At 40.0% G+C, this 27,959-nt stretch overlaps 2 protein-coding genes across 3 annotated transcripts in view; both read left to right on the forward strand.

Moving 5' to 3' along the window:
* Positions 1 to 1,024, forward strand: part of Nup107 (nucleoporin 107) — a 35,385-nt gene extending 34,361 nt beyond the window's left edge. For both annotated transcript variants that reach the window (XM_069988367.1, XM_069988376.1), the window contains exon 28: positions 722 to 1,024. In XM_069988367.1, the coding sequence (XP_069844468.1) occupies positions 722 to 829 (108 nt within the window). In that variant the 3' untranslated portion in view covers positions 830 to 1,024. The remainder of the gene's footprint in view (positions 1 to 721) is intronic.
* A 2,165-nt stretch (positions 1,025 to 3,189) lies between these two features.
* On the forward strand, positions 3,190 to 17,571 carry Slc35e3 (solute carrier family 35 member E3). Its single transcript, XM_069988389.1, has 5 exons — positions 3,190 to 3,796; positions 4,555 to 4,665; positions 6,919 to 7,077; positions 13,049 to 13,131; positions 15,345 to 17,571. The coding sequence occupies exons 1-5, from the start codon at positions 3,395 to 3,397 to the stop codon at positions 15,529 to 15,531; spliced, it is 942 nt and encodes a 313-aa protein (XP_069844490.1). The 5' UTR covers positions 3,190 to 3,394; the 3' UTR covers positions 15,532 to 17,571.
* The last annotated feature ends 10,388 nt before the right edge of the window (positions 17,572 to 27,959 follow it).

Consider the following 27,959-nt stretch of genomic DNA (forward strand, 5'->3'; position numbering starts at 1 on the left):
GTTAAATTTTATGAAGATTTTTTACATTTTTTAGTTGTTCTTAAATTCTGAGGGGGGGAGGTGCGCGTGCGTGCGTGCGTGTGTTGGGAGGGAGACAGCATTGGGGTTCCTGAACAACACAAAAACACCAGATTTGGGCTGGGAAGGTGGCCCAGTGGTAGAGCACTTGCCTTGCATGCATGAGGCCCTGGGTTTGATTCCTCAGCACCACATATGCAAAAAGAAAAAGCCGGAAGTGGCGCTGTGGCTCAAGTGGTAAAGCGCTAACCTTGAGCTGAAGAGCTGAGGGACAGCGCCCAGGCCCAGAGTTCAGGTCCCACGACCGGACCCAAAAAAAAAAAAAACAAAAACAAAAAAAACCCACCAGATTCTATCCACATAAATCCTGAAAAGGAATTTCTATTTATTTATTTATTTTTGCTGGGCCTTAGGCTTGGACTCTGGGGTCTAGGTGCTATCCCTGGGCTCCTTTTGCTCAAGGCTAGTGTTGTACCACTTGAGCCACAGTGCCACTTCTGGCTTTTTCTGTGATTAATTTCAGATGAGTCTCATGGACTTTCTCTTCCTGAGCTGGCTTCAAATCACAATCCTCAGATTTCAGGCTCCTGAGTAGCTAAGATTATAGGTGTGAGCTACCAGCACCTGGTAAATTTCTTCTATTAAGCTAAGTTCATATGCTTCTTTTTCCTCATTCTTATTTTTTTTTCTCTTTTAATATCAGGTATTTTCTAAGGAAGAACTAAAGAAATTGCTTCAGAAGTTAAGGGAATCCTCTCTCATGCTTCTTGACCAGGGACTTGATCCATTAGGATATGAAATTCAATCATAATTCATCAGTTTGAATTCTCATTTCCATGAAATATGGAGGTTTGTTTTTTTTTTTAATAAAACATACATATTTGTAATTGCTAGCTTTTTTTGTATCATAGAAAAATGTAAAATTTTAGGCATTTGAATTTTGTACTTTTCAGATAATTATGCTTATACTTTGAAATTTTAATGTATTATATCAGTATTTCCCTTGGTGTGTTTTTTTAATGAAATTATTCAAAAATTAAAGTTTTTCATTCTTACAAATTCTATATTTATCTACTGTATCATAATTGTTTTATTCTTTTTTTCCTATACTCATCAGTACTGATTTTTTTTTTTTTAAACATGAATATAGCCCAGTGGCCTGTGTCTCACTGTTGTACTTCTGGATTATTCAGGGAGCTAAGATCTGAAGATAGAAGTTCAAAGCCAGCCCAGCTAGAAAGTCTGTGGAAACTCATCTCCAGTTAGCTACCAAAGAGCCAGGAATGGAGCAGGGGCTCAAGTGGTAGAATTATAGTCTTGAGTGAAAATGCTAAGGGACAGCTCAGGCTGTGAGATCAAGTCTCAGTGCTAGTGCATACCCTCACATGTGCACACACACACACAATTTAATGCTGGCCACCAGTGATTCATACCTGTAATCCTAACTACTTGGGAGGCTGAGAACTTGAGGATCACAATTAAAAGCCAGTCTGGGCAGAAAAATCCAAGAGATTCTTTCTCCAAAATAACCAACAAAAAAGGCAAGCTGGAAGTGTGGCTCAAGAGCACCAGCCCAACAAGTTGGCTGTGAAAGCCCATAAGTTCAAAACTAAGTTCTGGCCAAAAAAAAAAAAAGAATAGCTATTAGTTGAGCCATGTTGAGTCAGGGATTGTCTGCATTTTCAAATATTGAAAGAGCAATTATAATGATGTAATTTATCATGCATGGTATGATTAGCTCAAATCTGTAACCACAGAGAATGAATTGAGGTAAATGAGGATAGTTCATGGACTCAGTGAGGGAGTGGTGACAGTAACCACTGTAAATCATTAATCAGGAATTCTGTAGTTCCAAACCAGAAGGGATGATAACACTGTGAATGTATAGTGGAAAAGACACACAGTACAGTCAAACTTGGTAGAATTTGATATTACAGGTTTAGTGGTATCAATAGAACAGCATACACAAAAGAGCATTATCAGAAAGACCACCTTGAAAAAACTGGACTTTAGACATTGCTTATTTAACTTTTACTGATTTTCAAATATTAGTCTAAGAGTCATTTCATAGCCAGGTGTAATGGTACACACCTATAATCTCAGTACTCAGCAGGAAGATCATGAGTTCAAAACCACCGTGTTTCCAAAAACAAATGCCATTTCCTTAGCGAAGTTTTTGACCGGGGCTGGGAAGGTGGCTCAGTGGTAGAGCGCTTGCCTTGCATGCTCGATGCCCTGGGTTCGATTCCTCAGCACCACATAAGAAAAAAGCCGGAAGTGGCGCTGTGGCTCAAGTGTAGAGCGCTAGCCTTGAGCTGAAGAGCTGAGGGACTGCGCCCAGGCCCAGTGTTCAGGCCCCACTACCGTACCAGACCCCCCCGGCCCCAAAAAAAGTTTTTGACCACCTCTCCCTTACCAAATATAGGAAAAGTTATTATGCTCTCAGGATCATATTTTACTTCAGAAAATCATTTATTATAATTCATAAATGTTTAGTAGCATTCTCATTAAGTTCTATAGAAGGTCTGGTCTGGTTACCTGCCAAGTGCCAAGGTGCTCAATAAATACTGAATAATTCGTCTGTGCCTGTGCGTGTCTATGTAGGTTCTTGAGCTCAGTGCCTAGGGGCTGTCCCTGAGCCTTTTTGCTCAGTTAGCTCTCTACCACTTGAGCCATAGTTCCACTTTCCCCTTTTCATTGGCGATAAAACCCTCATGAATATTCCTGCCCAGGCAGGCTTGGAACTGCAATCCTCAGATCTCAGACTTCTGAATAGCTAAGATTACAGGCTTGAGCCACAAGCAGCAGGCAGAAACATTTATTACTGTTCAACATTATGCTTTGCAGTAAGAACTGCATTACCCCCGCCCCCCCAGCCTAGCGAGAAGTAAGCGTGCTCAGAATCTGTCTCACTTGGTAAAACTGGCTAACATCAGCCACAAGCTTTCCCTCCACCCCCACCTTAGATGAAAAGAAGCGGGGGAGGACCCACAGGCCCCTTCCATCCCAGACCTCTTAGGGACCTGGAGGGTGGAAGCGCTGAGCACACATCACCTGTCCCCTTCCCGAGCCCTATGCGCCTGCGCAGGGAAGCGACTGCGCCCAGCGGAAGTGAGATCGCTGGAGTCACGTGGCCCGGGGCGGAGGCGGGGCAGCGCTGCCGCGTACACGCTGAGTCAAAGGGCAGCCGCCCAGCCCCGGCCCTGGAGCGTGTGCGGCCTGCGGCGCGCCTCCTTCCTGACTGGTGCATGCCTCTCCCTGGCGGGACCGCGAGGCTGTGGGGGGGAAGCGCAGCCGCAGACCGGCTGGACCCCTCTCTCGGAGGCTGGACGGCCCCGGCCTCACGGAGGACGCTGCTCACCCAGCGGCGGGCTTCATGGCATCCTTGGCCGACCGAGTGCGGAGCCATGGGCGAATCGCCGCCGGGCTCCTGTTTAACCTGCTGGTGTCCATCTGCATCGTGTTCCTCAACAAATGGATCTACGTTCACTACGCGTTCCCCAACATGAGCCTGACCCTGGTGCACTTCGTCGTCACCTGGCTGGGCTTGTACATCTGCCAGAAGCTGAACATCTTCGCCCCCAAGAGCCTGCCGCCCTCCAAGCTCCTCCTCCTGGCCCTCAGCTTCTGTGGGTTTGTGGTCTTCACCAACCTTTCTCTGCAGAACAATACTATAGGTACCTATCAGCTGGCCAAGGCCATGACCACGCCGGTGATCATAGCCATCCAGACCTTCTGCTACCAGAAGAGCTTCTCCACCAGAATACAGCTCACGATGGTGAGTAGCTGGGGGGGGGGGGGGTGCATCACTGCAACTTCCTCCCCCGGAACTTTTAGCCTTGCAACACGTTCTTTCCCATCATTTTGAATCCACTTGCGTAAGCATGTGAACTTCAGACTTATAGTTGGGGTGGTTGTGGCTCCTTTTGGTACCCTGTTGGTTTCTTGGCCCCAAACGGGCATGCATGTATGGGTTTTAGCAACCACCTGTACTGGAAAGGGAAGAAAGCTGTATTAGGTGGTGCAACCCAACGTATCATAATACCTGCACAAGCCCAAACTGAAAATCAGTCCTCCTCCCTTGTGAAATCAAACTATGATAAACAAAAAAAAAAGCCTAGCATAAAATGTCTCAGAATAAGTCTGCGGTAACATACTGCAGAAATGACAGCATCCTGGGGGAAAAAGACATTTCCTAAGATGATTTTTGGCACTTAGTAACTTAGAATGTTTCTTAAATACTTTTGTTTTTGCTTATAACTTGTTTAGACAGTTTAGACTATCCACTTATCTACCTGTCCATACATGTATTTTTCTTGTAAAGTACAATGCCATGGACTCACTATTTTACCTCGAATTTAAAGTAGAAGTATATGTGAATGTCATTATGCAACTATCATATTTCACATTCAGGAAACAACATTTGTACAGTTAACAGTTCCATATTTATGATTAGTTTTTTAAGACATCTTGAAAGGAATTGCAAAATTTGTTTCTTGTTTAATCTGAACAGCATTTACCTCTTTTTCTTTACAGATTCCTATAACTTTAGGTGTAATCCTAAATTCTTATTACGATGTGAAGTTTAATTTCCTTGGAATGGTGTTTGCTGCTCTTGGTGTTTTAGTTACATCTCTTTATCAAGTGGTTGGTAATTTTTTTTCTTTATGTGCCTTTTTAGCAGATTTCATAGATTTTGAAGCTGTATCCCAAGGTTTAGAAAATACAGTATAGAGACAATAGACTGTTGGGAAGAAAGCATAATTGCATAAATTGTCTGACTCCAGGTGAAGAGAAGAAAGGAGACAGAGAAACTTGGGTGTAGGATGCTCACCAAACACCTACCTGTTTGTAAGTGCTTAATACCCATGCTTAACAGTCTGAGTTTGGGGCGAAGTTCAATTCTTTTTTGGGAAATCTTTATAAAATAAGTAGTAAGACTTTTACTTTTTACTAAGTTCATTGGTTATACAAATATACATATGTTTGCTTTTTAATTATAAAGTTGCTGCAAAGCATCTTTATAATTAGAGTATTTATAGAGTATTTTATAGCAGTGGGTTTTTTGCTTCCTATGCAAGCAAGGCGCCTTGCCCATAGGCATTATTCATTTAAAATTTGTTCATGGACTCCCTTATTTCATTACCATAAATCCCAACAAGTATGGTTTTTGTTTCTTATACAGTGAGGAAAAATAACTTGGTGCAAGGAACAGTGAAACAGTATTCTCTCTATACTGAAAACCTTGGTCTGGAAATTTTGGGTGTGCCTGCATGGGGAATCAGCCAAAAAGTGTGACCAGTTTCCCTTACTTCACCAACGTCTACTGGTGATAAATGAAGGCATTCTTGCTAGGAATGTTCATTTAGTAATACAGTCCTGGCAATCTAAACTCTTTGGTAACGAACGTATTAGAAAATGAAAAACACTACAGTCATGAATGCTTTTTAAAAATGTTTTAGGGCTTTGTTTTTGTTTTTTAATTATTTTTTTCAGTACTAAAGTTGAACCCCAGAGTCTCTCTGCATGGTAGGCAATTGCTCAAACAGTGAGCTATACCTGAACCCTTTTTCTTTTATTTTGAGAGAGGGTTTTACTAAGTTGGCCAGAGTGGCTTTGGATTTCTAAACCTCCTGCCTCAACCTTCTAAATAGCTGGGATTACAGAAACATATTACTACACTCAGCTTATTAGAAGTTCTTTTTTGTGTACTTTCTTTTTTGGTGGTGCTGAGATTGGACTGAGGCCACCACTTTTGTGCCTAAAGAGAGATTCACGGTACCTAATGAACCTACAATAGGAAGGATGGGGAGTATGTACTCTGCCCATCCATTTTGGCGCACTGCTTTGTCCCCATGAGCAAGTGGTAGAAAAATAAATTCTTTGCCCTTTGTATTCATAGAAGACTCTATAGCTGCTGGCAGGAGTATGGCTCAAATTTCCTGCTCTTCTATTTTTATCTTGTGAATTTCTGTACTCATAGTTTACATAACAAACAGGACAAGGAGAGCTATAGGAAAAAGATACATAGAAGGCATTCAGTAGCTAAGCTATGCTTGCCTGATGTTACTCACTGAGCATTTTTTAAAATATTTTTATTATCTTTAAGTAGTTGTACAAAGGAGTTGCCATTCACCAAAGCAGTTTATATCACTGAACATTCTTCAGAGTCTTCTTCCCAGACATAGTTGTAAAACACTTTGAGGGCTGATGGTTTTCTCAGGTGTTGCTCCTACTGGGTAATAGTGTTTTCAGGTCATGATACCAAGTATATATAGGTATATTGGTGGGAAGATAGGGAATACCATCCTCGAAAAAGTCATCCACAGACAGGTAAATTTACCCTTGACTTGGTGACTAAAATGACCACACACCTTTTAAGCCACACACATGGGCAGGTACCTCGGATAACCAAGGTTCCAAGTAATCAGTTTGTCAATATCTAGCCTTACCCTGCCCCTTGGTCTTTTTTGTTTTTTTACTTTTGTGGTATGTGTTTCTAGTTTGAACTCAGGGCCTCCTGCTTGCTAAGCAGATACTGTAAACATTTAAGCTAAGCCCTCAATCCATTTTTTGCTCTGACACTTTTAGGAAGAAAAGGGATGAGGCACTACATTTCTATGCCAGTTATTCCCTCAATTTTCTATCTCTGTCTCTTTCATGTACGTAAGCCCCTATACATGTTACTTGAAAAGAAAAATAGATGATCAGGTATTGAATTTATGGAGTAACTTTAATCTAGAGTGCTTAAAGGCCATTTTTATGGATTATAGACTCTTTGAAATGTTGAAGCATAAGTAGGCTTTTCCTCTGCTCCAGCCTACACCCCATATTTCCACCCATCCCTGTGACTACAATTAACTCTTTTGTCCCTGACTTGCTTTATCTCCTGATTTTTAGTGGGTAGGTGCCAAACAGCATGAATTGCAAGTCAACTCCATGCAGCTGCTGTATTATCAGGCCCCAATGTCATCTGCCATGTTGCTCATTGCTGTGCCCTTCTTTGAGCCAGTGTTTGGAGAGGGAGGAATTTTTGGCCCATGGTCAGTTTCTGCTTTGGTAAGTTCTAATTCTTTTGGTATCTAAGAAACAGTATAATTATAAACCTGCCATTATTTATGAAATGTTTAGTTTTCAGAGCACTATCTCAGATCCCATACTATGTCCAGTCTTCATAATCACACTTGACAAGGTAAGGATGATTTTTTAGATAAAAACTGAAGCACAGAAAGGTGGAGGGATTTGCCTAGAATTGGACAACTAGCCAGTGATATAACCAGGACTGAAGTTCAGATTCCATGCCTGGTTTCTGGTTTGTCTATCCTAAACTATAGTCTACAGATGATTTTGGACATTTTATCTTAATCTTATTTTACTTTCTTTTATTATATATTCACTATGCAAAGGGGTTTCACTGTGATGTTTTTTCTTTACTACAATGAAAGTATTACTATAGGTTTTGTTTTAAAATAAAATAGGACATGTTTGTTGCATATATTGTGGAAAATTCATTAAAAAACTGAAAGTGAAGGTCTCCTGGAATCCCAGACATGTGTGTTGTGATTTTTCTATTAGAAATACATACATACGTCATGTATCATTTTTATCCTGAATTTTTGCCCCATCCTTCTTACTGAAACAGACATTAGCTTCTCATTACCCCTACTTATGCCCTTTAAATAATTTAGGTGTACATTCTAGCTTTTGCACTTTCATAGTTGTCTTTTTGTCACATATACCCACCTAACCATACACATCCATAAATTAAATGTTTAGGTTTTGATAAAAGTGGCATCCTATTAACATTTTTTTTTCTTTTATTAAATCCAGGGCCTCACTTGTGTTAAGCAGGAGCTGTACAACTGAGGTATAGCCTTAGCCCTACATGTGTTTCTCTATCTAGCTTTTTTCGCCTAAATTCAAATATTCTTTTCAGATCATTCTTGACAGACCATTTTCCATATTCAGTGTTCTTCCTGTTGGCTACCACTATGAGCAAGGTTAGGGCAGACATCTTGTATATCTGCCCTTAACCGAGAGTGTTGGGACTAGAATTGATAGATCAAAATGGATGTTCTATGAGTACTTGAACTTAAAAAGTTTAATACCTTTTGCTTGGTCAGTTAAGTCTGCTTTTACAAAACTACCAGGGGCTGGGTGAATTAAATTTTGGTTTAATTCACTGGAGGCTGAATATAGGAGTCTGGTAGTCTGCGATCATGATGCCAGCAAGGTAGTGTTCTTGATGAGAGCCTGCTTCTATCCACCTATGGCTTATTTTTTAACCCAGGGCCTCATGCATACAAGGCAAGCACTCTACCACTGAGCCACCTTTCCGGTTCCCTATCTTCTCCTTTCTTACCATGAATTTCTTCTTCCCATAACTTGAGTCTTTGGAACACAGTTGATGAGAGCATCTTTTTTAGTTGATGGTGTTTATTTATCAAACATTTATGTAACCCTTATTTTGTTTCAGGAACTATTTAAAGTACTTTGCAACTATTAACTCCTCCTAACTTTATTAAGTTATTATTACTATTGTTCCCATTTTTTTTACTAATGAGAAAACTGAGCGAAGAAGAGGTAACTAACTAGCTTGCAATACACAGCAAATAAGCAGTCAGATTTTGAATCCATGCATTCTAGCTCCAAAGTTTGTGTCTCTGTTTTTTTTTTTTTTTTCTAGTGCTGGGAATTCAAGACTTTATGTATTCTAGACAAGTTCTCTGCCACCAACTAAACTCCTAGCATCCCCTCCACCACCACTCTTTCTTGAGAGGTCTCTAGGCTAGCCTTAAACTTCTAGACCCAAGTGATCCTCCCACTATAGGTACTGTAGTGGAACTATAGGTACACACCACCATCCTCCACAAAATATGCATTTTTTTCTTTTTCTTTTCTTTCCTTTTAATATTAGGATTAAACCTAGGACCTTGCACTGTTAGGAATGCATTCTCCCACTGAGCTGCACCCTCATTTCCCAGAATTTTTTTTTTTTTTTTGGGTCCAGTCGTGGGGCCTGAACTCTGGGCCTGGGCGCTGTCCCTCAGCTCTTCAGCTCAAGGCTAGCGCTCTACCACTTGAGCCATAGCATCACTTCCGGCTTTTTTCTTTTTGCTTATGTGGTGCTGGGGAATTGAACCCAGGGCCTTAGGCATGCAAGGCAAGCGTTCTACCACTGAGCCACCTTCCCAGCCCCTTCCCAGCATTCTTAAACATGTTGATATGTTGTTGCCTGTGAGACCAATAGTTGTTCCAAATTTATCTACTCTGCACTCTGGGGGTGGAACCCAGGGCCTTCCACATGGTAGGCAAGTGATTACCACTATGCTTACATCCCCAGCCCAGCTTTTTCTAAAGTAGAAACCATTGGACCAATTCTGAGATATATTTTCCTGTGCTTTACAAAAGTCACAGCCGTCTGTGTTTTCTGCTCTTCAGCCATTGCAGTATGTACTTCTGAAACTGAGGGGCTTTTTGTGATAGTCCACTGACAGGTTTACAAAAGCAGGACATGACAGAAAAGCCAGAAAAAACTCGAGGACACTAAGCCAGCAATCCCTTCAGTATAGGGAAAAATCACCTTCATTCCTTAAATCCCTAGGGGAAATCATTGATTGAAAGTAGAGCATGGAGTTATCTTTTTAATGATGTTCTAAGTCATTAAGAAATGGTTATGGGACATTCTGTGAAATCAGCCAAATTAATTATATACTTTATATTATTTTTAGAAACAGCTTTAGAAACATTTAAGAAGCAAGTTTATCTTTGACCAAAGACATCACTGTTGTAAATCAAATGTGTTTTTACCTATATAAGATGCAAATCTAACACTACCCCATCACCTCTAGCCATCCCCACCCTGTCCTCTTAGAACTGCATTGACTTAAAAACTAATAAAATCTATGAGTCAGAAAATATCTTCAAATATGACATGTTTTCCTTGCATTGTAAACATTTTTTTGGTGATCCCCAGGGGTAGGCCTTGGATTTTGTAGGCAAGTACTCCAACACCTGATTCATTCCTTCAGACTTTGTGCTTTTTAGTTTTTCAGATGGGGTCTCACACTTTTGCCTAAGCTGGACTGGAACTACAATTTTCCTACCTCAACCTCCCAGGTCACTGAAATTACATGAGTAAGCTACTCAAAACAGCCCAGAATTTAACCTTTCTTAATAATTTGAGTTATGGGGCTGGGAAGGTGGCTCTGTGGTAGAGCGCTTGCCTTGCATGCTCAAGGCCCTGGGTTCGATTCCTCAGCACCACATAAGAAAAAAGCTGGAAGTGGCGCTGTGGCTCAAGTGGTAGAGTGCTAGCCTTGAGCTGAAGAGCTGAGGGACAGCGCCCAGGCCCAGAGTTCAGGCTCCACAACCGGACCCAAAAATAATAATAATAATAATAATAATAATAATAATTTGAGTTATAACTAATATTTTGTCTAATAGTATTCAGGGATGAAAAATGGTTTCTTAATTTTTAGAATATAACTGTGGGTATACAGTGATGCATCCCATTTGTCCCCATCCTCCACCATGTTGGCATGCTCCTGCCCAAGAGCAGGCCTTGTGCTTTCTGGTTCCATTCTTTTACCTCTTCTCTCCCTCTGCTTGGAGCATACCTCCTTCCTCATCTTCCTCTAATCTATATGTTTTTAGATCCAAAGCCCTTTTTATGTCCTGTTCCAGAATCACCTATGCTCCCTGTGACTCCTATAAAACCTACCAATCAAAAAGGAGCAATCATTTACTTTTTCCCTTTTATGTGTTGAAAAATCATATGTATCAGGGTGAAGATCAGGGATTCCCAAAGCGGACTGGGGGATTACACATGCATGTTACCATGCCCTCTTCATTTTTATAGTCTTGCCAACTTTCTGCCTGGGTCTGGTCTAAAACCATGTTCCTCCCAAGCCCCATTTCCTGAGTTAGCTAGGCTTACAGTCATGCAACATCACACCTGGCCCTTCACACTACCTGGTTTTAAATCTCAGCACTGCCTCTTAATAGCTGTAACTATGTGAACTTAGGCCAATTACTTTACTTTTCTGAACATTAATTTTCTCATCTGTAAAAAGAGATAATATTTTTATACTTACCTCATGATTGTAAGAATGAAATGAATTAATACATGTAAAATATTACAATTATTAGCTCATACTAAATATTGTATAAGTATAAAGTTTGGTTGTCAGTGATTTTTTTTTTATTATATATTATATTCCTAAACTCGTTTGAGGACAGGAACTTTGTGCCTGTGCCTCACAAGGTCTTGCCTAATTTTGTAGGTAATCAATTTATTGATATAATTTAAATAAGAATGAAAACAATTCAGAAGACGATGTTAACAGGTGTGGTGGTTGGAGATTTTGGGATTCCTTATAATTTTTTATCTTTTATTTGCTGATTCTTCTATGGTACATATGTATTACTTTTATTATAATAATAAACTTGAGCAGGATTGTGGTTAAATAACTATAGTCTCCTCTACTCAGAAAGCTGAGGCAGGGGGATTCCTTGAGTCCCAGGGTTTGAGACCAACTTGGGCAATATAGTGAGATTCAGTCTTAGAAAAATAATCATTGCAAAAAAAATTTCTTCCTTGAATGAATAAGAAAAATGAATTTAGAAATTCACATTCAATGATGGGTTATTGCAATTTTTCTGATTTTTTTTTTAACCTGTCCTGGGGCTTGAACTCTGGGCCTGGGCGCTGTCCCTCAGCTCTTCAACTCAAGGCTAGTGTTCCACCACTTGAGCCACAACACCAGTTCTGGTGGTTAATTGGAGATAAGAGTCTCACAGACTTTTCTGCCCAGGCTGCCTTTGAACCTCAATCCTCAGATCTCAGCCTCCTGAGTAGGATTACAGGTGTGAGCCATAGGCACCTGGCTAGTTTTTCTGATTCTTATGACAGTTACAGTTTTGAACACTTCCTTCTATTTACTCTTAATTCTAATTGACTCCCAAATGCATTATTTTTTATCTTTTTTTTTTTTTTTTTTTTTTTGCCTGTTCTGGGGCTTGAACTCAGGGCCTGGGAGCTGTCCTTGACCGTTTTTTGCTAGCACTCTACCACTTGAGCCGTGGTGCCACTTCCTGCTTTTTCTGTTTATGTGGTACTGAGGAATCGAACCCAGGGCTTCATGTATGCTTGGCTGGCAAGCACTCTACCACTGAGCCACATTTCCAGCCCCCCTCTAATCTTGGTTTGTTGTTGTTTGGTTTTTTGCTGGTTATGGGTTTTGAATTCTGCGCCTGGGCACTGTCCCTCAGCTCTTCACCTCAAGGCTAGTGCTCTATCACTTGAACCATAGCACCACTTCTGGTTTTCTAGTGGTTTATTGGAGATAAGAGTCTCAAACTTTCCTGCCTGGGCTGGCTTTGACCCGTGATCCTCAGATCTCAGCCTCCTGAGTAGCTAGGATTACAGGCATGAGCCACCAGTACCCAGGACTCTAATTTTGTTTTTAATGGTTGAGACTTGAGGATTTAAAAAAAAATATTTACTTTATTGTTATTATAGAGGTGATGTACAGAGGGATTACAATTACATGAGTCAGGTAATGAGTACATTTCCTTTCATACAGTATTTTCTGTTCTCTCATTCTCTCCCAGCCCCTTTCTCCCATCTCCACCCACAAGTTGTATAGTTCACTTTCATCAATGTCCAGTAAACTCCACCACTGGCCTTTTTTGCCTTTTACCCCTCGAGTTCTGTATCTCTCCCCCTCCCAAGATAGTCATGTGAATGCATTATGCATACGAATGAATCATCAAAAACTAAACACTAAAAAAAGAAGTCTCTTGTTTATATGTCTTGGAGTTTCAGTATATATATTATTTTATATAAATTTTATGTAAATATGAAGAGGTACTTAAGCATTACACCTTTGTGTTTCTCTCCTAAGAGTATCCTCTTTTGGTCTTTAGATTTGAGTTTTAAATGACCAATGAAAAATGTATTTTCATAGGATTATAATAGTTGCAATGATGTGTTAATAATTTTATTTTTTTGTTGTTTTTTTTGTAGCTTATGGTGCTGCTGTCTGGAGTTATAGCTTTCATGGTAAACTTATCAATTTATTGGATCATTGGGAACACATCTCCAGTCACGTATCCTTTCCATAATAACTTACACATCAATATAATCTTTATGTTTTCTAAAACTCATTCATTATCTTAGTTGGGTCATACTCTATTGCTTAGCCTAAATAGACTAGAATGTATTGGTTTTAGTCTTTTATCTTTTCACACCAGAGTCTCTGGAATTTTAAAGAAATAACTGAGCAAATGAGTTCATTTTTTTGTATTATGGGTGTATTTATGTTTCCTTAAATAATAAGTGACCTCTTCTCTTACAAACACTAATCTTTCTTACAGAGAGAGTAAATCCAAATAATATTTGTTGATTGAAATTAGGGTGAAGGCTTGCGTTTTAGTGATTTTTTTAGCTAGCTATAAGAAGTGTGATTGACTCATAATGTAAGATAATTTCACACCATTAGCATCTTATTTTAAAGTATGCCCTTGTGCCTGGTTTTCTAATACTTCAAGTCAAAAAATGAAGTCATTAAGGTCAAGTTCAGCTGTATATTTTCACTATTCCTTCTGTTTCTCTTTGCATTTCACTTTGCCCTGCTCTTAGGCAAATGCTAAGAATAGATTCTATTACCAGATCAGAGAAGGCAGTTTAGTAATTGCTATGAGTAGCTATATGGTTTATATGAATGATTGAGATAGTAAAAAGTAAATCTCAAATATTCCAACTGTCAATAAATAATAGTGACTTATTTTTAAAAAAACAATGCTTAACAATTATTTACCAAGTATTGTTAAAAGCATTTTGCATTTATCAATCCATTTAATTCTTACCAGAACTCTGTGAGATAAAATCATTTTACTTTATAGACAGACAAGCACAGGGGTTAAATATATATATATATATATATATATTTATATATATATATATATATATATATTTATATATATATATAAATATATAAATATATATATATATTTATATATTTATATATATATATATAAATATATATATATATATATAAATATATATATATATATATATTTAACCCACTAGCATATATAGCTAAGAGCTGAGAATGCAGCTCAAGGTAGAGCATCTACCTAGCAAGCACAGGCCATGTTCAACCCATAACCCTGCAAAAAAGATCATTCAACTGAGAAACACGTCATGTAGACCAGAATTCAGTTTCTAGCCCCAGGACTTGGGCCTCATGCTGCCACATCAATGTATTAAAGACTGTGGCCCTTATTAAAATCATTCACTCATTTAAAAGATATTGATTGCAGATGCACTGTGAACCATTCATTGATTTAAAGAATATTTTTATACTGAACATCTGTATGTAGCCATGAGAGATATAGTAGCCAAACCAAATAGATGAAAACCTTATCTTTCATAGGCTTTCACTCTAATGAGGAACCCAGACTATACACAAGAAAATATTTAAACATACATATGCAGTACTGGGTATTGCAAACTGTCAAAAGAAAAATTAAAGCAAACAGCAGAGATGAAATGTTTGGGGACAGGGTTGAAGTTGTAGGTAGGGTGGTCAGAGTGTGAGAAGTCCTAGGTTAATCTACGATGTTGCAAAAATGAAGAAAAAAAAGAATAGGAGCCATAGTATGTGTGGTGTTGGGTTATGTTTATTATGTAAAATCACTGCTGTTGGTAACTATTAGCACTAACATACATAGCACTTACTATGTGCTTTTATATGTATTAACTGATTTAATCCTCAAAGTAAATAGGTACAGATTATCCCTTACTTTATAAATGAGGAAACCAAGGCTGAGAGTTGTAGCTTTTTCTAGTTTTCCTACCAGGTAAATAGGTTCACATTATACGTCTGAAGAACAATAAATTTTTGGTTTATATATAATTATATTTAACATAATTATATTTACTAGGACAAGAGAATAATATTTGAAGGAAATATGTGTGTGTATTTAGTTTGATTTTTTAATTTATTTTTTTACATGAGAAATGACTTGCAAGAAAATCCAGCAGTGAATTACTGGTATTATAGTACCCTAGATTAGAGCCTGGACTTTGGAGCTGAATAAACTCATCTGTGTTTATTCTCCAACTCTACCATTTAGAAACTTGTTATAACACCCCTGCACCTCCACAGTTGTGCAGTGGGGAGAGTGCAGTGGACATAGTGTGGTACTATGGTAAGGTATGCATGTGGTAGTGTTCTGTGTATATGTATACACACATACATCATGTGTATACCTGACACCTAGCTTGCTACTTTTTTATCCTTATCTGAAAACTTCAGCTATAACATGTTTGGACACTTCAAATTCTGCATCACTTTATGTGGAGGATACGTTTTATTTAAGGATCCACTGTCTATTAACCAAGGTCTTGGCATTTTATGTACACTCTTTGGCATACTGGCCTATACCCACTTCAAACTCAGTGAACAAGAAGGAAGTAAGAGTAAGTTGGCACAACGTCCCTGAGTTTCTATGGAGAAAACAAAAGTTGCTCTGAGAACGTAAGAAATGTTTTAGTGTGTACGCTAATTCCCAAAAAGAAAAAAAAAATGCAGTATAAAGTCCATCAAATGATGTGCAAGAAGTAATATAAATTTTGTTTACAAATATGACTTCTTTTAGTATCCTTTTTTAAACTTAGTTCTCTAAAATATTTCAGGCTTCTTTTCAAAGATGGTTATGAGGCTGGGGATGTGGCTCAGTAGAAGAGTGCCTGCCTAGCATACACAAGGCCCTGGGTTCTATGACCACCACTGAAAGCGGGAAAGAGATGATATATGATCTAATACAACGTGTATGTATGTATATATGTGTATGTATATGTGGATATCCATATTATATACACATATACATACATATACTGGTTTGGTTATACTAAGTAAAGTACATGAAAGCTAAAGTTGTGTAAGTAATAAAGGAATCTGTTTTCCAGTACTGCAGATATGTTTTGGCTTTTCAGTACTCAGACCTTTCTAAGGAAGGATGTAGAGGACTCCCTCCTACTTACTAGTCAATGGTTTCCCAACATGAGATTTATTATAATTTTAGTCAAAGTGTTGAAGCAATGCTGAGAATCAAACCCAGGCTTCACACTTGGTAGACAAGCACTCTACCTCTGAGCTACATCCCAAGTCCTGAAGTCAGAATTTAACTCTAACATTTCTGTTTTAGTTGGTTTCACTTCATTTCACTTACAGAAATGAAATATTTATAGAAAGGAAAATGAACTAGAGATGATCATGAAACAATCTATTTCTAAAAGCATTACTTTTCTGGTGGAAAACTGATGTAAAAGTATACACTATGAGGCCAGGCATTATGATGAATGCCCATAATTCTTGCTCTTCAGGAGGTTAAGGCAGGACAACTGCTTGAACCTAGGAGTTGGAGGCCAGCCCGGGCAATATAGTGAGTCCCTGTTTCAAAAAGAGAAGTCACTAATTATGAGAAACACCTATTAGTTTTAGAGCTCTTTTCTCGTTTTTGAACTTTCAGTGAACTCTAGAAACTAAAGAGTTGCGTGACAAAGTAACAAAGACTTCAAGCCCAGTGCTGGTGGCTCACTTAATAATACTGTCTACTCTGGAGGCTGAGATCTGAAGGATCATGATTCAAAGCCAGCCTGGGCAGAACAGTCCACAAGACTCCTATTTTCAATTTACCAGCAAAATTCTGGACTGGAGGCATGGCTCAAATGATAGAGTGCTAGCCCTGAGTAAGAAAACTGAAAGAGCTCAAGGTTCTGAGTTTAAGCCCTAGTACCAGAACAAAAAAAAAAGAGAGAGAAAAGAAAAAGAAAAGCACACACATACACAGCTTTTAGATATGTAAGAATTTTCCTACATATCTAAATGGAAAATTCCTGGCCCATTTAAAATAAAAGGCCTCACAGAAAATAAGTTTTGAAGAACTTCAGTCTGTCAGTCTGTTGTATGATTAGTATATGGGGCTTCTCTGGTTCTGAGTTTACAGATATTTTATTTGTGCTAAGAAATAGAGTTTTTTGTCTTTACTACATGAACCTCGTGTATTTTGTTCGTCTCAGAACATATTTTGTGTACTTTTAAATTAACATGATTATTTCCCCAAAGCTGGAGAAAAATATTTCAACACAGCTATTGATTTCTGTATACTAGGAGCAGTTGATTTGTGCCATGTACAAATTCTTAACTGTAAATAAAACTTGGGAACAAACAGTGGTTAGAAAATGTGTGTGAGCTTATGCAACGAGAATAACAAAGTTGGGGCAAGATAGATGAGGATGCATTTAAACTATGTATTGTCAGTATTTTTGCCCTGAGGACAATCATATAATTGAGGAGAAATTTCTGGGGGGGAGGGCAGGAACACCAGACAAGGTGACCAAGCAGAGGCAAACTCGAGTGCTTTGGGAATAAACATGTTTTCCTTTTGTTGCCAATGTAACAGGACTTATTTTTTTACCCTATGTCAAATGACTAAGCTTCAAGTTTTGCCTGTTAAAAATAAAGAGAAACTTGTTTTTAACCTTTGTCTTGCATATTAGAACTTGTAGAAGGAAAGTACCAGCGTTGCCACACTGTTCTGTTCAGCTCTCAGATCTACGAACTGTAAACAGAACCCTTCACTTTCTTAAAATAAGGAGAAGGTGCCAGGCACCCGTAATCCTAGCTACTCAGGAGGCTGAGACCTGAGAATCATTGTTTGAAGCTCATGCAGGAAAGTCAATGAATTCTTACCTCCAAATATCCACTAGAAAGCCAGAAGTAGAGCTGGGGCTCAGAGGATGAACTGATGGCCTTAAGCAAAAAAGCTCAAGGACAGTGCCCAGACCCTGAGTTCAAGCCCCAGCACTGCCCCTCCTCCTCTGCCAGAAAAAAAAAAGTGAAATGTCAAGTATGCTTTCCTTGCTATTTTAAAATGATTAATTTCTTAAAATTGACTTCAAAACAACTGTTCATTGCTTTGCATTCTATCAATGAATAGTTGGATGAAGGAATATACAAGAAATTATAATTTTGCATTCATAAAAGAGCAGGTTAGATTTTTCTCTATCTTCTTGTTTGTGTGTATCCCTTTTTTTTCTTTTTCTTTTTCTTTTTTTTTTAGTCAGTTATGGGGCTTGAACTCTGGACCGAGGTGCTGTCCCTGAGCTCTTCAGCTCAAGGCTAGTGCTTTACCACTTGAGCCACAGTACCACTTCCAGTTTTCTGGTGGCTAATTGGAGATAAATGTTTCATGAACTACTTTCCTGCCCGGGCTAGCTTTGAACCTCAATCCTCAGATCTCAGCCTCCTGAGTAGCTAGGATTAAAGGCGTAAGCCACTGGCACCTGGCTTGTGTATATTCTTTTATTCATGGCTTCTAATTTTAAAAAGCACAATAAGACATTAATTTTGACTTATAGCTGGGTACTTGTGGCTCACACATGTAATCCTAGCTATTTAGGAGGCTAGGATTTGAGGATCAGTTGAAAGCCAGCCTGAGCAGAAAAGTATGTGAAACTCCATCAAAACCAGAAGTGGAGCTGTACTCCAGTATTAACATGCCAGCCTTGAGCAAAAAAGCCATGTAAGAGTGAGGTCCTACCTCCTCTTAGCCCCCCAAAAGTGACATTTTCAAATTGTTTTATGGTAGAAGACATGACTTCATTTGATTGTTTTCAAAGTTGAAGTTGTTTTATACTTCATATGAAGTCATTAAGAGGTGAATTTGCCAATTCAATGAGTTATTTAGGGGTATTTGTAGAATATTTTTGCAAGCTGTTTTTAATTTGGAAAGCAATACATCACCCAAATTATAGTAATGTTTTTCTATTGTACTAATAATATCTCATGAATACTATGTATGCCATAAGAACTAGAATACATATTTAACCAGATAGGGCTGTGCATTTGAATGCTTAATTTTCTTTTTCTTTTTCTTTTTTTGGCAAGTCCTGGGGCTTGAACTCAGAGCATGGGCACTGTCCCTGAGCTTCTTTTTTTTTTTTTTGGTTGGTAGTGGGGCCTGAACCCTGGGCCTGGGTGCTGTCCCTCAGATCTTCAGCTGAAGGTTAGTACTCTACCACTTGAGAGTCAGCCCCACTTCCGGCTTTTTCTGCTTATGTGGTGCTGAGGAATCGAACCCAGGGCCTCATGCATACAAGGCAAGCGCTCTACCACTGAGCCACCTTCCCAGCCCTCCCTGAGCTTCTTTTGCTCAAGGCTAGCACTCTACCACTTGATCCACAGTTCCACTTCTGGCCTTTACTGTTTATGTGGTGCTGAGGAATCAAACCCAGGGCCTCATGCATGCAGGGTGAGCCCTCTACCACTGAGCCACCTTCCCAGCCCAGCTTTTTTATTTTCTAATTCCTCTTTTCTCAGTTTGAAATCAATTGGGCCTACATTTGTTGCAGTTGAAGGCCTTAGCAGAGAAGTTGAAAAGACACAGCATCAGTGTACTGAGATCCACTGGGATCTCCACAACCAGCACTTCCTGTAGAAGTGATCAAGCTCTTGTGGGGTTTTAAAAAATCAAGACTAATCCTTTTTGACCAGAGTTCTTAAGATATATGGAGGACCTCACTGACCATATTTGTAGAGGGTCAAAATATTACATACAATTGACCCAACAAAAATAAAGATAAAAATGCTGTAATCCAGTTTTCCAACCAAATACACATTCCTTTGGCTCATTTGCACTGTAGAAGCTAGAAATGCTGAATTCTCTTTTTACTTTGTTATCTTGGGGTGGATATGCGAGATGTCACTGAGAAACACCATTAGAATCAGTAGTTCTGGGGAAGCATTTGCTTTCCTGGTGAGAGAGATGGATTTGGCTGATAACTCAATTCCACCAACTGTTCCCACCAGCTTCCTGGCTTATGTACAGCTATGCATGTCTAGAACTCTGCTGATGCTCTTGCTGAAGGAGAGGTGAAGAGACCCTGTTGAGAAGTGGGGACCTGTGAAACTCATCAGATGCCCATCTTTTAGCTTCTAAGTGTAGGCAGAAAATAAGCTCCCCATTGTTGAAGGCTTGTTTTAATTGTTACTTGCAGCTGCAGACATGCCTATGAGCATCTGGTATAAAAGTATGAAGGACTCTGCTAATAGTTTACAATCCAGAAAGCAATAACTAAATGTAGGCTGTTAAAATAAGAGTGCTGGGTAGCCCTTCTTCCATTTTATAGAGCACTGGGGGTTGGATAGTCAGGTGGCCATATGGACTAATAGGTGGATCCCAAATTAGAGCTATTGCTGCCTTAATGATGTGGGCTCCCTGTCCTCTACCATCCTCTTTGTGCTCTGACTTTGATCATCTTCAGTTACCCAGTACTCCCCCTGTCATAGCCATAACTATGTCTGTTCATTCACCTGTATTTCCATTTTCCTTCAAGTTTAGTGGATAAACCAAGAAAACACCATTGCCTGCGATTGAAAAGTCATGCTTAATTAAGTCTTAGATTTTGACATCAGTGTGAAAGTCCGAGAAAGATTCAGTTTGAAGATCTAGCAGAAACTCACTTTTCTAAGGCTCCATAACTTCCAGAAGACCAGAGCAGAATATGAGCCTCATAGTGTCCAGAGTAGGCATCTGATCGGCTTGACCTGACCACAGCCATCTTGTGACTGCACAGTTGTCCCTGGGTAACTGGCTTCTCCTGTCCTCACATTCTTTCCCTGCATACTATGCCCAAACAAAACTATGAAAGTAGTTATGTGGACCTTTATCAACAGAAGAGTCAGCACCGGGAATGTGCCTCTGGTCTGTGATGTTAGCTAGAGATAAACCAGGTAGCCTGATTAAAATCACTGTTGTTCTGACCAATATATAAATTCTTCCTTTGACCGGAATCTCAAGGAGGCACTTTTCTGAGATTCATCTTTGACCATTCTTCCAGTACCTGGCCCTGCCTGACCCTTCAGTCTTGTGGCCTTTGTGGCTAGCTAATACACACTAGGAAGGTTTTTCGAGAATATCCACACACCACAAACTGCACATGGGTGAGAACTGTGTTCTGAGAGGAAACGCCTGCTTTCTGTCATGGAGTGACTGGATGGAGAGATCTCCAGCCAAACAGGACTTTTTTTCTTATGAAATCGTAAAGAACCTCATGAGGACACTCAGTGCTTGTTCTCAAATAGCACTCCTTACAAAAGCATCAAGCCTGTGAATCTTCCCTATACCCCCAATTCAGTAACGCTCTGAAATCAGAGATTTGGCCAACGAATCTGAGCTTCAATTTCTGTCCGCTCCTCCGCTGACAGCACTTTGTTGCTATAGGGCAGTATGACAGGCTGTCATGTTAATCTCCATCCCAACCCATGACACATTACTCACCTGGAATCTGCTAGATACAGCATTCCAAATATGACCATGAAATTTATAAAGTATTCCCAAATCATGTAACTCAGGACCTTGCGCTCTTGCTAGGCTTTTTTTTTTTTTTTTTTTTTGCCCTAGGTTGGCACTCTACCACTTGAGCCATGCCTCCACTTCTGACCTTTTGCTGATTGGTTGAAGATTAAGAGAGAAAAGTCTCAGAGACTTTTCTAACCAGTCTGGCTTCGAACGAACCTCCACTTTTCCCCTTTGCTCCCCAAAGCCTGTTCTTCAGATTATCAGTTCTCAACTGCCAAAGCAGGTCTATCATGTCACCCCTGAAACTCTCCAAAGGCACCCCCACTTTACTTAGCCAAATCCCCACAGCAACCTCAGGGCAAGATAGCATATGATCTGTTTCCTCTCTCACCTAGTCTCCTCCGCCCCAGCCAGGCTGGCCTCAGTCATTGCAGGCAAGTCCTCCCCTTGGGGCCCTGGCTCAAGCTCTGCCCAGACGCTCTTCCCACAGCTGTCCTTTGGTTCTCATTCCTTTCTGGCCCTTTCTCAAAATTCAAAACATCGTTTCCATCCCCAGCCCCCATCCTTATAATTTATCATCACAGCAACCTCACCTCACTCAACACTAAGAACTTTACCCTGCCCCACATGACTTTTTCCTGTAGAACTTCTATCTCTGCTTTAGCCCATTTTAATTTACTCATCTATTTCTTGTTCACTTCCTGTCTCTGCCTAACAGAATGTCAGCTACACAAGCATGGGGATCTGTTATGTAGCCAAAACTAGGTGCTTACATATTGGGCAAGTGAATAAATGAATTCCCCAGATCTTGCTCGTGCCTTTGAAGAAACCACTGGCCTTTGCCATAGAGGAGGGAAAGCAAAGAGAGGTGGAGGAATGAAAGCTATCAAAAAAATGCAAGGTGGTGTCCCTTAAACTGTCCTTGAGTTTAGGCTTGGGCACTGTCCGTCGGCTTTTTGTGCTCAAGCCTAGCACTCTACCACTTGAGCCGCAGCTCCACTTCTGGCTTTTCGGTAGTTTATTGGAGATGAGTCTGGGCTGGTTTCAAACCGTGATCCTCAAATCTTAGTCCTCTGAGTAGTTAGCATTACAATCGTAAGCCACTGATATCCAGCTTCAAGGTTGAATTTTACCCACTGAAAAGCGTGAATACTTCTTGTTCTTCAGCTTTACCCTGCCTATCTTCTTGACTTCTTCCTTTGCAATGGGTCAGAAACATATAGGTGACAAGCAAAAGTTCAGAACTTTGCTGATATATATCCCAACTTCACTCAGGCAAAGCAGGAGAGAGGTAGAGGAGTGGTTCAATCTTGCTTTACTGGGATTTGAACTCAGGGCCTTGTACTTGCCAGCCACACACTTTGCCACCTGAGCCTTACCTCTAGCCCTTGCTTTCTATTTTTAAAAACACCTTTGCTTCCCACTTTTAAAACATTTGTGCAGGGCTGGGAAGGTGGCTCAGTGGTAGAGCGCTTGCCTTACATGCCTGAGGCCCTGGGTTCGATTCCTCAGCACCACATAAGCAAAAAGAAAAAAGCCGGAAGTGGTGCTGTGGCTCAAGTGGTAGCCTTGAGCTGAAGAGCTGAGGGACAACGCCCAGGCCCAGAGTTCAGGCCCCACGACTGGACCTAAAAAAAACAAAAACAAAAACAAAACATTTGTGCAGGAATTTCCTGGCTTTTCCCTATCAGAGTGAGAGTTTGGGGAACCATGACAGCCCCTAGATTCTCTCTTCAACCCCTCAGCAGACAAATGGAAAGGAGAAAAAGCAAAGGAAGATCAGCAGAGAAAACACAATATGTCACAATTATACTCAAACCTATCAGTAATCCAGTTAACTATCAAATTTGTATTAACCCATTTAAAGACAAAGATTTCCCACAGAAACTTAACTAAAAAGAGAAAAAGGAAACCTAAGGTAGAAATACCAGTATCAGAAATTAGAATTTAAGGGAAAAATTATTATTAGAGGATGTAGCTCAGTGATAAGAGAGCTTACCTAGACTGTATGAGGCCCTGGGGAAAAGTACCAATAAAATGACATATGAGCCAGGTGCTGGTGGCTCATGACTATAATCCTAGCTCCTGGAGGCTGAGATCTGAGGATCGAGGTTCAAAGCCAGCCCAGGCAGAAAAGACTGTGAGACTCCTATCTCCAATAAACCACCAGAAAACCAAAAGTGGCGCTATGGCTCAAGCAGTAGAGCACTAGCCTTTAGCTGAAGAGCACAGGGACAGCTCCCAAGCCCAGAGTTCAAGCCCCTGGACTGACAAAAAAAATAATGACGTGACTTTTGATTTTGATTTTTGTCTTTCTTTTGTTTTTGTTGTGCTAGAAAGTCAAAACCCAGAGCCTCATGCATGCTGGGCAATATTGCTAGGCGTACTGCTGAGCTATACCTCAGCCTGAGATTTTAAACTTCTTTGCCAGATGTTGAGTGAACAACTTGAAGTTAGTAGACTTGATCAATATCAATAGGTTATCTGGCATATGGCACAGAACACATTGTTTTCTAGTTCTGTGGAGGACAGAAACAGGATCAACAGAGATCGTGTCAGTAGTTGGCAGGATATTGGGGTAGAGAGGAGGGAAGGAAGGTAGTACTAGGGCTTGAACTCAGGGCCAGAGCACTTTCCTTTAGCTTTTTTTTTTTTTTTTTTTTTTTTTTAGCGGTTGTAGAGCTTGAACTCTGGGCCTGAGTGCTGTCCCTGCGCTCTTCAGCTCCAAGCAAGTGATCTACCACTTCAGCCACAGCGCCACTTCCGGTTTTCTGGTGGTTTATTGGAGATAAGAGTCTCACGGACTTTCCTGCCCTGGCTGGCTTTCAACCGTGATCCACAGATCTTAGCCTCCTGAGTAGCTAGGATTACAGGCGTGAGCCACCAGTACCCAGCTAAACTTTTAGCTTTTTCAGTCTAGGTGAGTGCTCTACCACTTGAGCCATATCTCTACTTCTAGCTTTTTGGTGTTTATAATTAAAGAGTCTCACAGAGTTTTTTTCCAATCCAGGCTGGCTTTGAACTATGATCCTCAGATCTCAGCCTACTAAGTAGCTAGGATCAAAGGCAGGAGCCACGAGCACCTGGTCTTGTCCTAAACCTTTTTTTTTTTTTTTTGTCGGTCATGGTGGCTTGAACTCTGGGCCTGGGCACTGTCCCTCAGCTCTTCAGCTCAAGGCTAGCGCTCTACCACTTGAGCCACAGCACCACTTCCGGTTTTCTAGTGGTTTATTGGAGATAGGAGTCTCATGGTCTTTCTTGCCCGGGCTGGCTTTGAACCGAGATTCTCAGATCTCAGCCTCCTGAGTAGCTAGGATTACAGGCGTGAGCCACTGGCGCCGGCTGTCCTAAACCTTTAATCTTCAAATCTTAACACATAATTTCTAACATCACACTGTGAAAGCTTTTTAAAAACTTTCTAAATACTGTTTTGAACGTCCCACTTGTTTTCTACCTTGAAGACTTTTCACCAAGCCTCAGGCTGCAGAAATGTAGTTTGTGGCCTTTCAGCCTATGACAAAGAGGAGGCTTGTCTTCACTGATACCTGCTTTTTAGACAGAGCAGTGATTCAGAGGAGATGGACGTGTACTCTGGGCTCATGCAGAATGAATGCACCATCAGAGGACCAAGGGGAGGAAATAAGAAAACCTTGTTTATAACCTATGTTATAGCACATGTGTTTGGGAGAAATTTTAGGCTGAATTTAATAAGAACATTTTTTGAAAAGTATATTGGTGATGGAATATAAAGTCAGTGCACTTTGGGAATAATTACAGCAATATATGTGACATGGTAATCATCATTTCCATAAATTTGGCAAATTTGACAACTTTTAATTATGGGTATCAGTTATAGTTTGCCAATTTTGAATGTTGTTTTTTGGGTTGTTGTTGTTTTTTGTTGGTGGTGGGGCTTGAACTCAGGGCCTGTGTGCTAGCCCTAAGCTCTTCAGCTTAAGGCTAGTACTTTACCACTTTGAGTCATTGTGCCACTTCTGGTTTTCTGGTGGTTAATTGTAGATAAGAGACTCATGGACTTACCTGCCTGGGCTGGCTTTGAACCATGACCCTTAGATCTCAACCTCCTGAGTAGCTAGGATTACAGGCATGAGACACCAGTGCCTGGCTTCTGACTGTTTTTGCACCAAAAATTATCTGGGTGAACAAAAGTCTTTTTTTTTTTAATATCTGTATGGGGCTTGAACGTAGGGCCTGGTGCTTCCACTTAGCATTATTGTTCCAGGCTGGCAGTCTACTTGAGCAGTCTATCATAGTTCCACTTCTGGAATTTTTGATGGTTAATTGAAGATGAGAGTTTTATAGATTTTTTTTTCTACCTGGTCTGGCTTCAAACCACATTCCTCAGTTCTCAGCCTCCAGGCACAAGCCACTAGTGCTGAACAAGAATTCTTTATAAAAAGAACAGCAAGGGCCTATATTAGTGGATGTAGAAGCTCATGCTACTGAATAAAATCATAATAACACAATTGCTTCTACATGTTGGTCTATAACCATAACCAACTGTACTTAACTAATAGTATGCAAGCAGAGATTTTTTTTAAAAAAACTTAAAGTGTAGGGCTGAGAATGTAGCTTAGTGGTAGGCTGCTTGCCTAGCATGTATGAAGCCCTGGGTTTGATTCCTCTGTATCACATAAACAGAAAAGGCTGGAAGTGGCATTGTGGCCCAAGTGGTAGAGCTCTAGCCCTGAGCACAGAGAGGCTTCCAGGACAGAGCCAAGGCCCCTGAGTTCAAGCCCCAGGATGGGAAAAAAAAAAAAAAAAAAAAAAAACACAAAAAAAACTTTGTTTCCTTTTGGCCTTCTTTATTCTTGCCTGTAGCTTTTAATGTAGTGTTTAGCAAAAACAAAAACAACAACAACAACAAAAACCAATTCTGACCTCTGCCTTTCTAGTCTTTTACCCTGAGAGGAGAAAACTTGTCTGTCTTTATCAAAACACATAGTAAGACCTCATGTTTATCATCTTTATTTCATGAAAAATTTTGAGACTATGTATTTTGTTCTTTATATTCTTGTCTATAGTTTACTGTTTTCTCAAGCCAAAATGGTCTCACAAAAAAAAAGCAATTTATTCCAGCTTGAATTCCACTCACAAGAGAGCCTCTCCTTGGTATGACCTGTGTGTGTATCTCACTGTGCAGCAGAAGTGCTTATGCCAGGACATCATAACATAGCACTTTTTCATTTTATCCTACAGAATGATTTTTTAAAAAGGTATGCACTGTCTGGGTGCTGGTGGCGCACACCTGTTATCCCACGTACTCACGAGGTTCAAAATTTGAAGCCAGCCCAAGCAAACAAGTCTGAAAGATTCTAACTTAACTAGCAAAAAGGCAGTTATAACTCAAGTGGTAGAATACCAGCCTTGAGAAAAAAAACTAAGAGAGCATGAGGCCCTGATTTCAAGCCTCAGTACCAGCATGTGCATGCATGCGCACTTGCACACACATGCTTACGCGTACACACATACACATACACACACAAAATGGCATGCAAAAGTGAAGACCAAATCAAATTAATAATTTTACTGCTTCAAGAACATTCTAAATGAATCTGAAGTAAATTACTGTTTTAAAACTTTGTTGTTACTTTTTTTAAACTTTTGAGTTCATACTGATGAGATACACTATTATACTAAATCTGAAATGTCCCCATAGGCTCTTAGATTGGGGGCTTTCTTACTAGCTGAGGAGCTTTGGGGAAGTGGTTGGGAGATCTCTGACCTAATCCATGGATTAATTCCTTGATGGATTCATAGTATGATGGCATTGTTAGAAGCTGGTAAAAAGTAGGAGTTGCAGGAAGCTGGTCAGCAATGCATGGGGAAGGATCGGTCTTGTCCCCACCCCTTCCTGTTATTGTTCTCTCTCTCTCTACTTCCTGTCTGTCATGAGGTAAGCAATTTTGCTTCATCACTTTTCTCCATCATGATGATCTGCCTCACCCTGGACTCACAGCAATGGAACCATTGGAATTTGGACTGTACCCTCTGAAAGTGTGAGTAAATATTTCCTCCCTTTAAGTTGATTCTTCTCAGTATTTGTTACAGTGACAGAGCCTGCCGAATACAATTATAATGAATCCTGATACAACATAGCTATGAGCTGGATCCATACCCATATCACAAAAATATTACCCATTGCTGCTTTTGTCAATGCAGTTAGAAAAGCCAATCAAGTCATAATATTATTTCTGTTAGCAGTGGTAATATTTTTATCTCATGAGACCCTTTCAGGAACTTATGGCCCTCGTGCTAAGAACAGCTGCCTTAGATATGGTAATCAGGATAAGTTGCCTGCCCTGTGGAGCCTGAATAAGTAAACACAATACGTGACGTATAAATAAGACAATCCCACAGTATGCTTGATTCATGAAGATAAATCAGGGAATGTGATAGACAGTTCCTAGATTGGAAGGCTGCTTTTGAGATCTTTCTGAGGAGTTCCAAGTTCAAGAATGAAGGGGGTGCACTGTATACAAACCTAATAAATGTTTTTGGAAAGATGATATGGTAAGAAAAAGTCAAAGTCTGGCTTTAGGAAA

The sequence above is a fragment of the Dipodomys merriami genome, unplaced genomic scaffold (genome assembly GCF_024711535.1).
Source record: "Dipodomys merriami isolate MVZ:Mamm:240054 unplaced genomic scaffold, mDipMer1.0.p SCAF_10, whole genome shotgun sequence".
In the NCBI taxonomy this organism is placed as follows: Eukaryota; Metazoa; Chordata; class Mammalia; order Rodentia; family Heteromyidae; genus Dipodomys; species Dipodomys merriami.

Coding starts and splice junctions, on each gene's coding strand:
- Slc35e3 (XM_069988389.1), top strand. CDS start 3,395: ATGGCATCCTTGGCCGACCGAGTGCGGAGCCATGGGCGAATCGCCGCC. Junction 3,797..4,554: donor CCAGAATACAGCTCACGATG/GTGAGTAGCTGG, acceptor TTTTCTTTACAG/ATTCCTATAACTTTAGGTGT. Junction 13,132..15,344: donor GGGAACACATCTCCAGTCAC/GTATCCTTTCCA, acceptor TGAAAACTTCAG/CTATAACATGTTTGGACACT.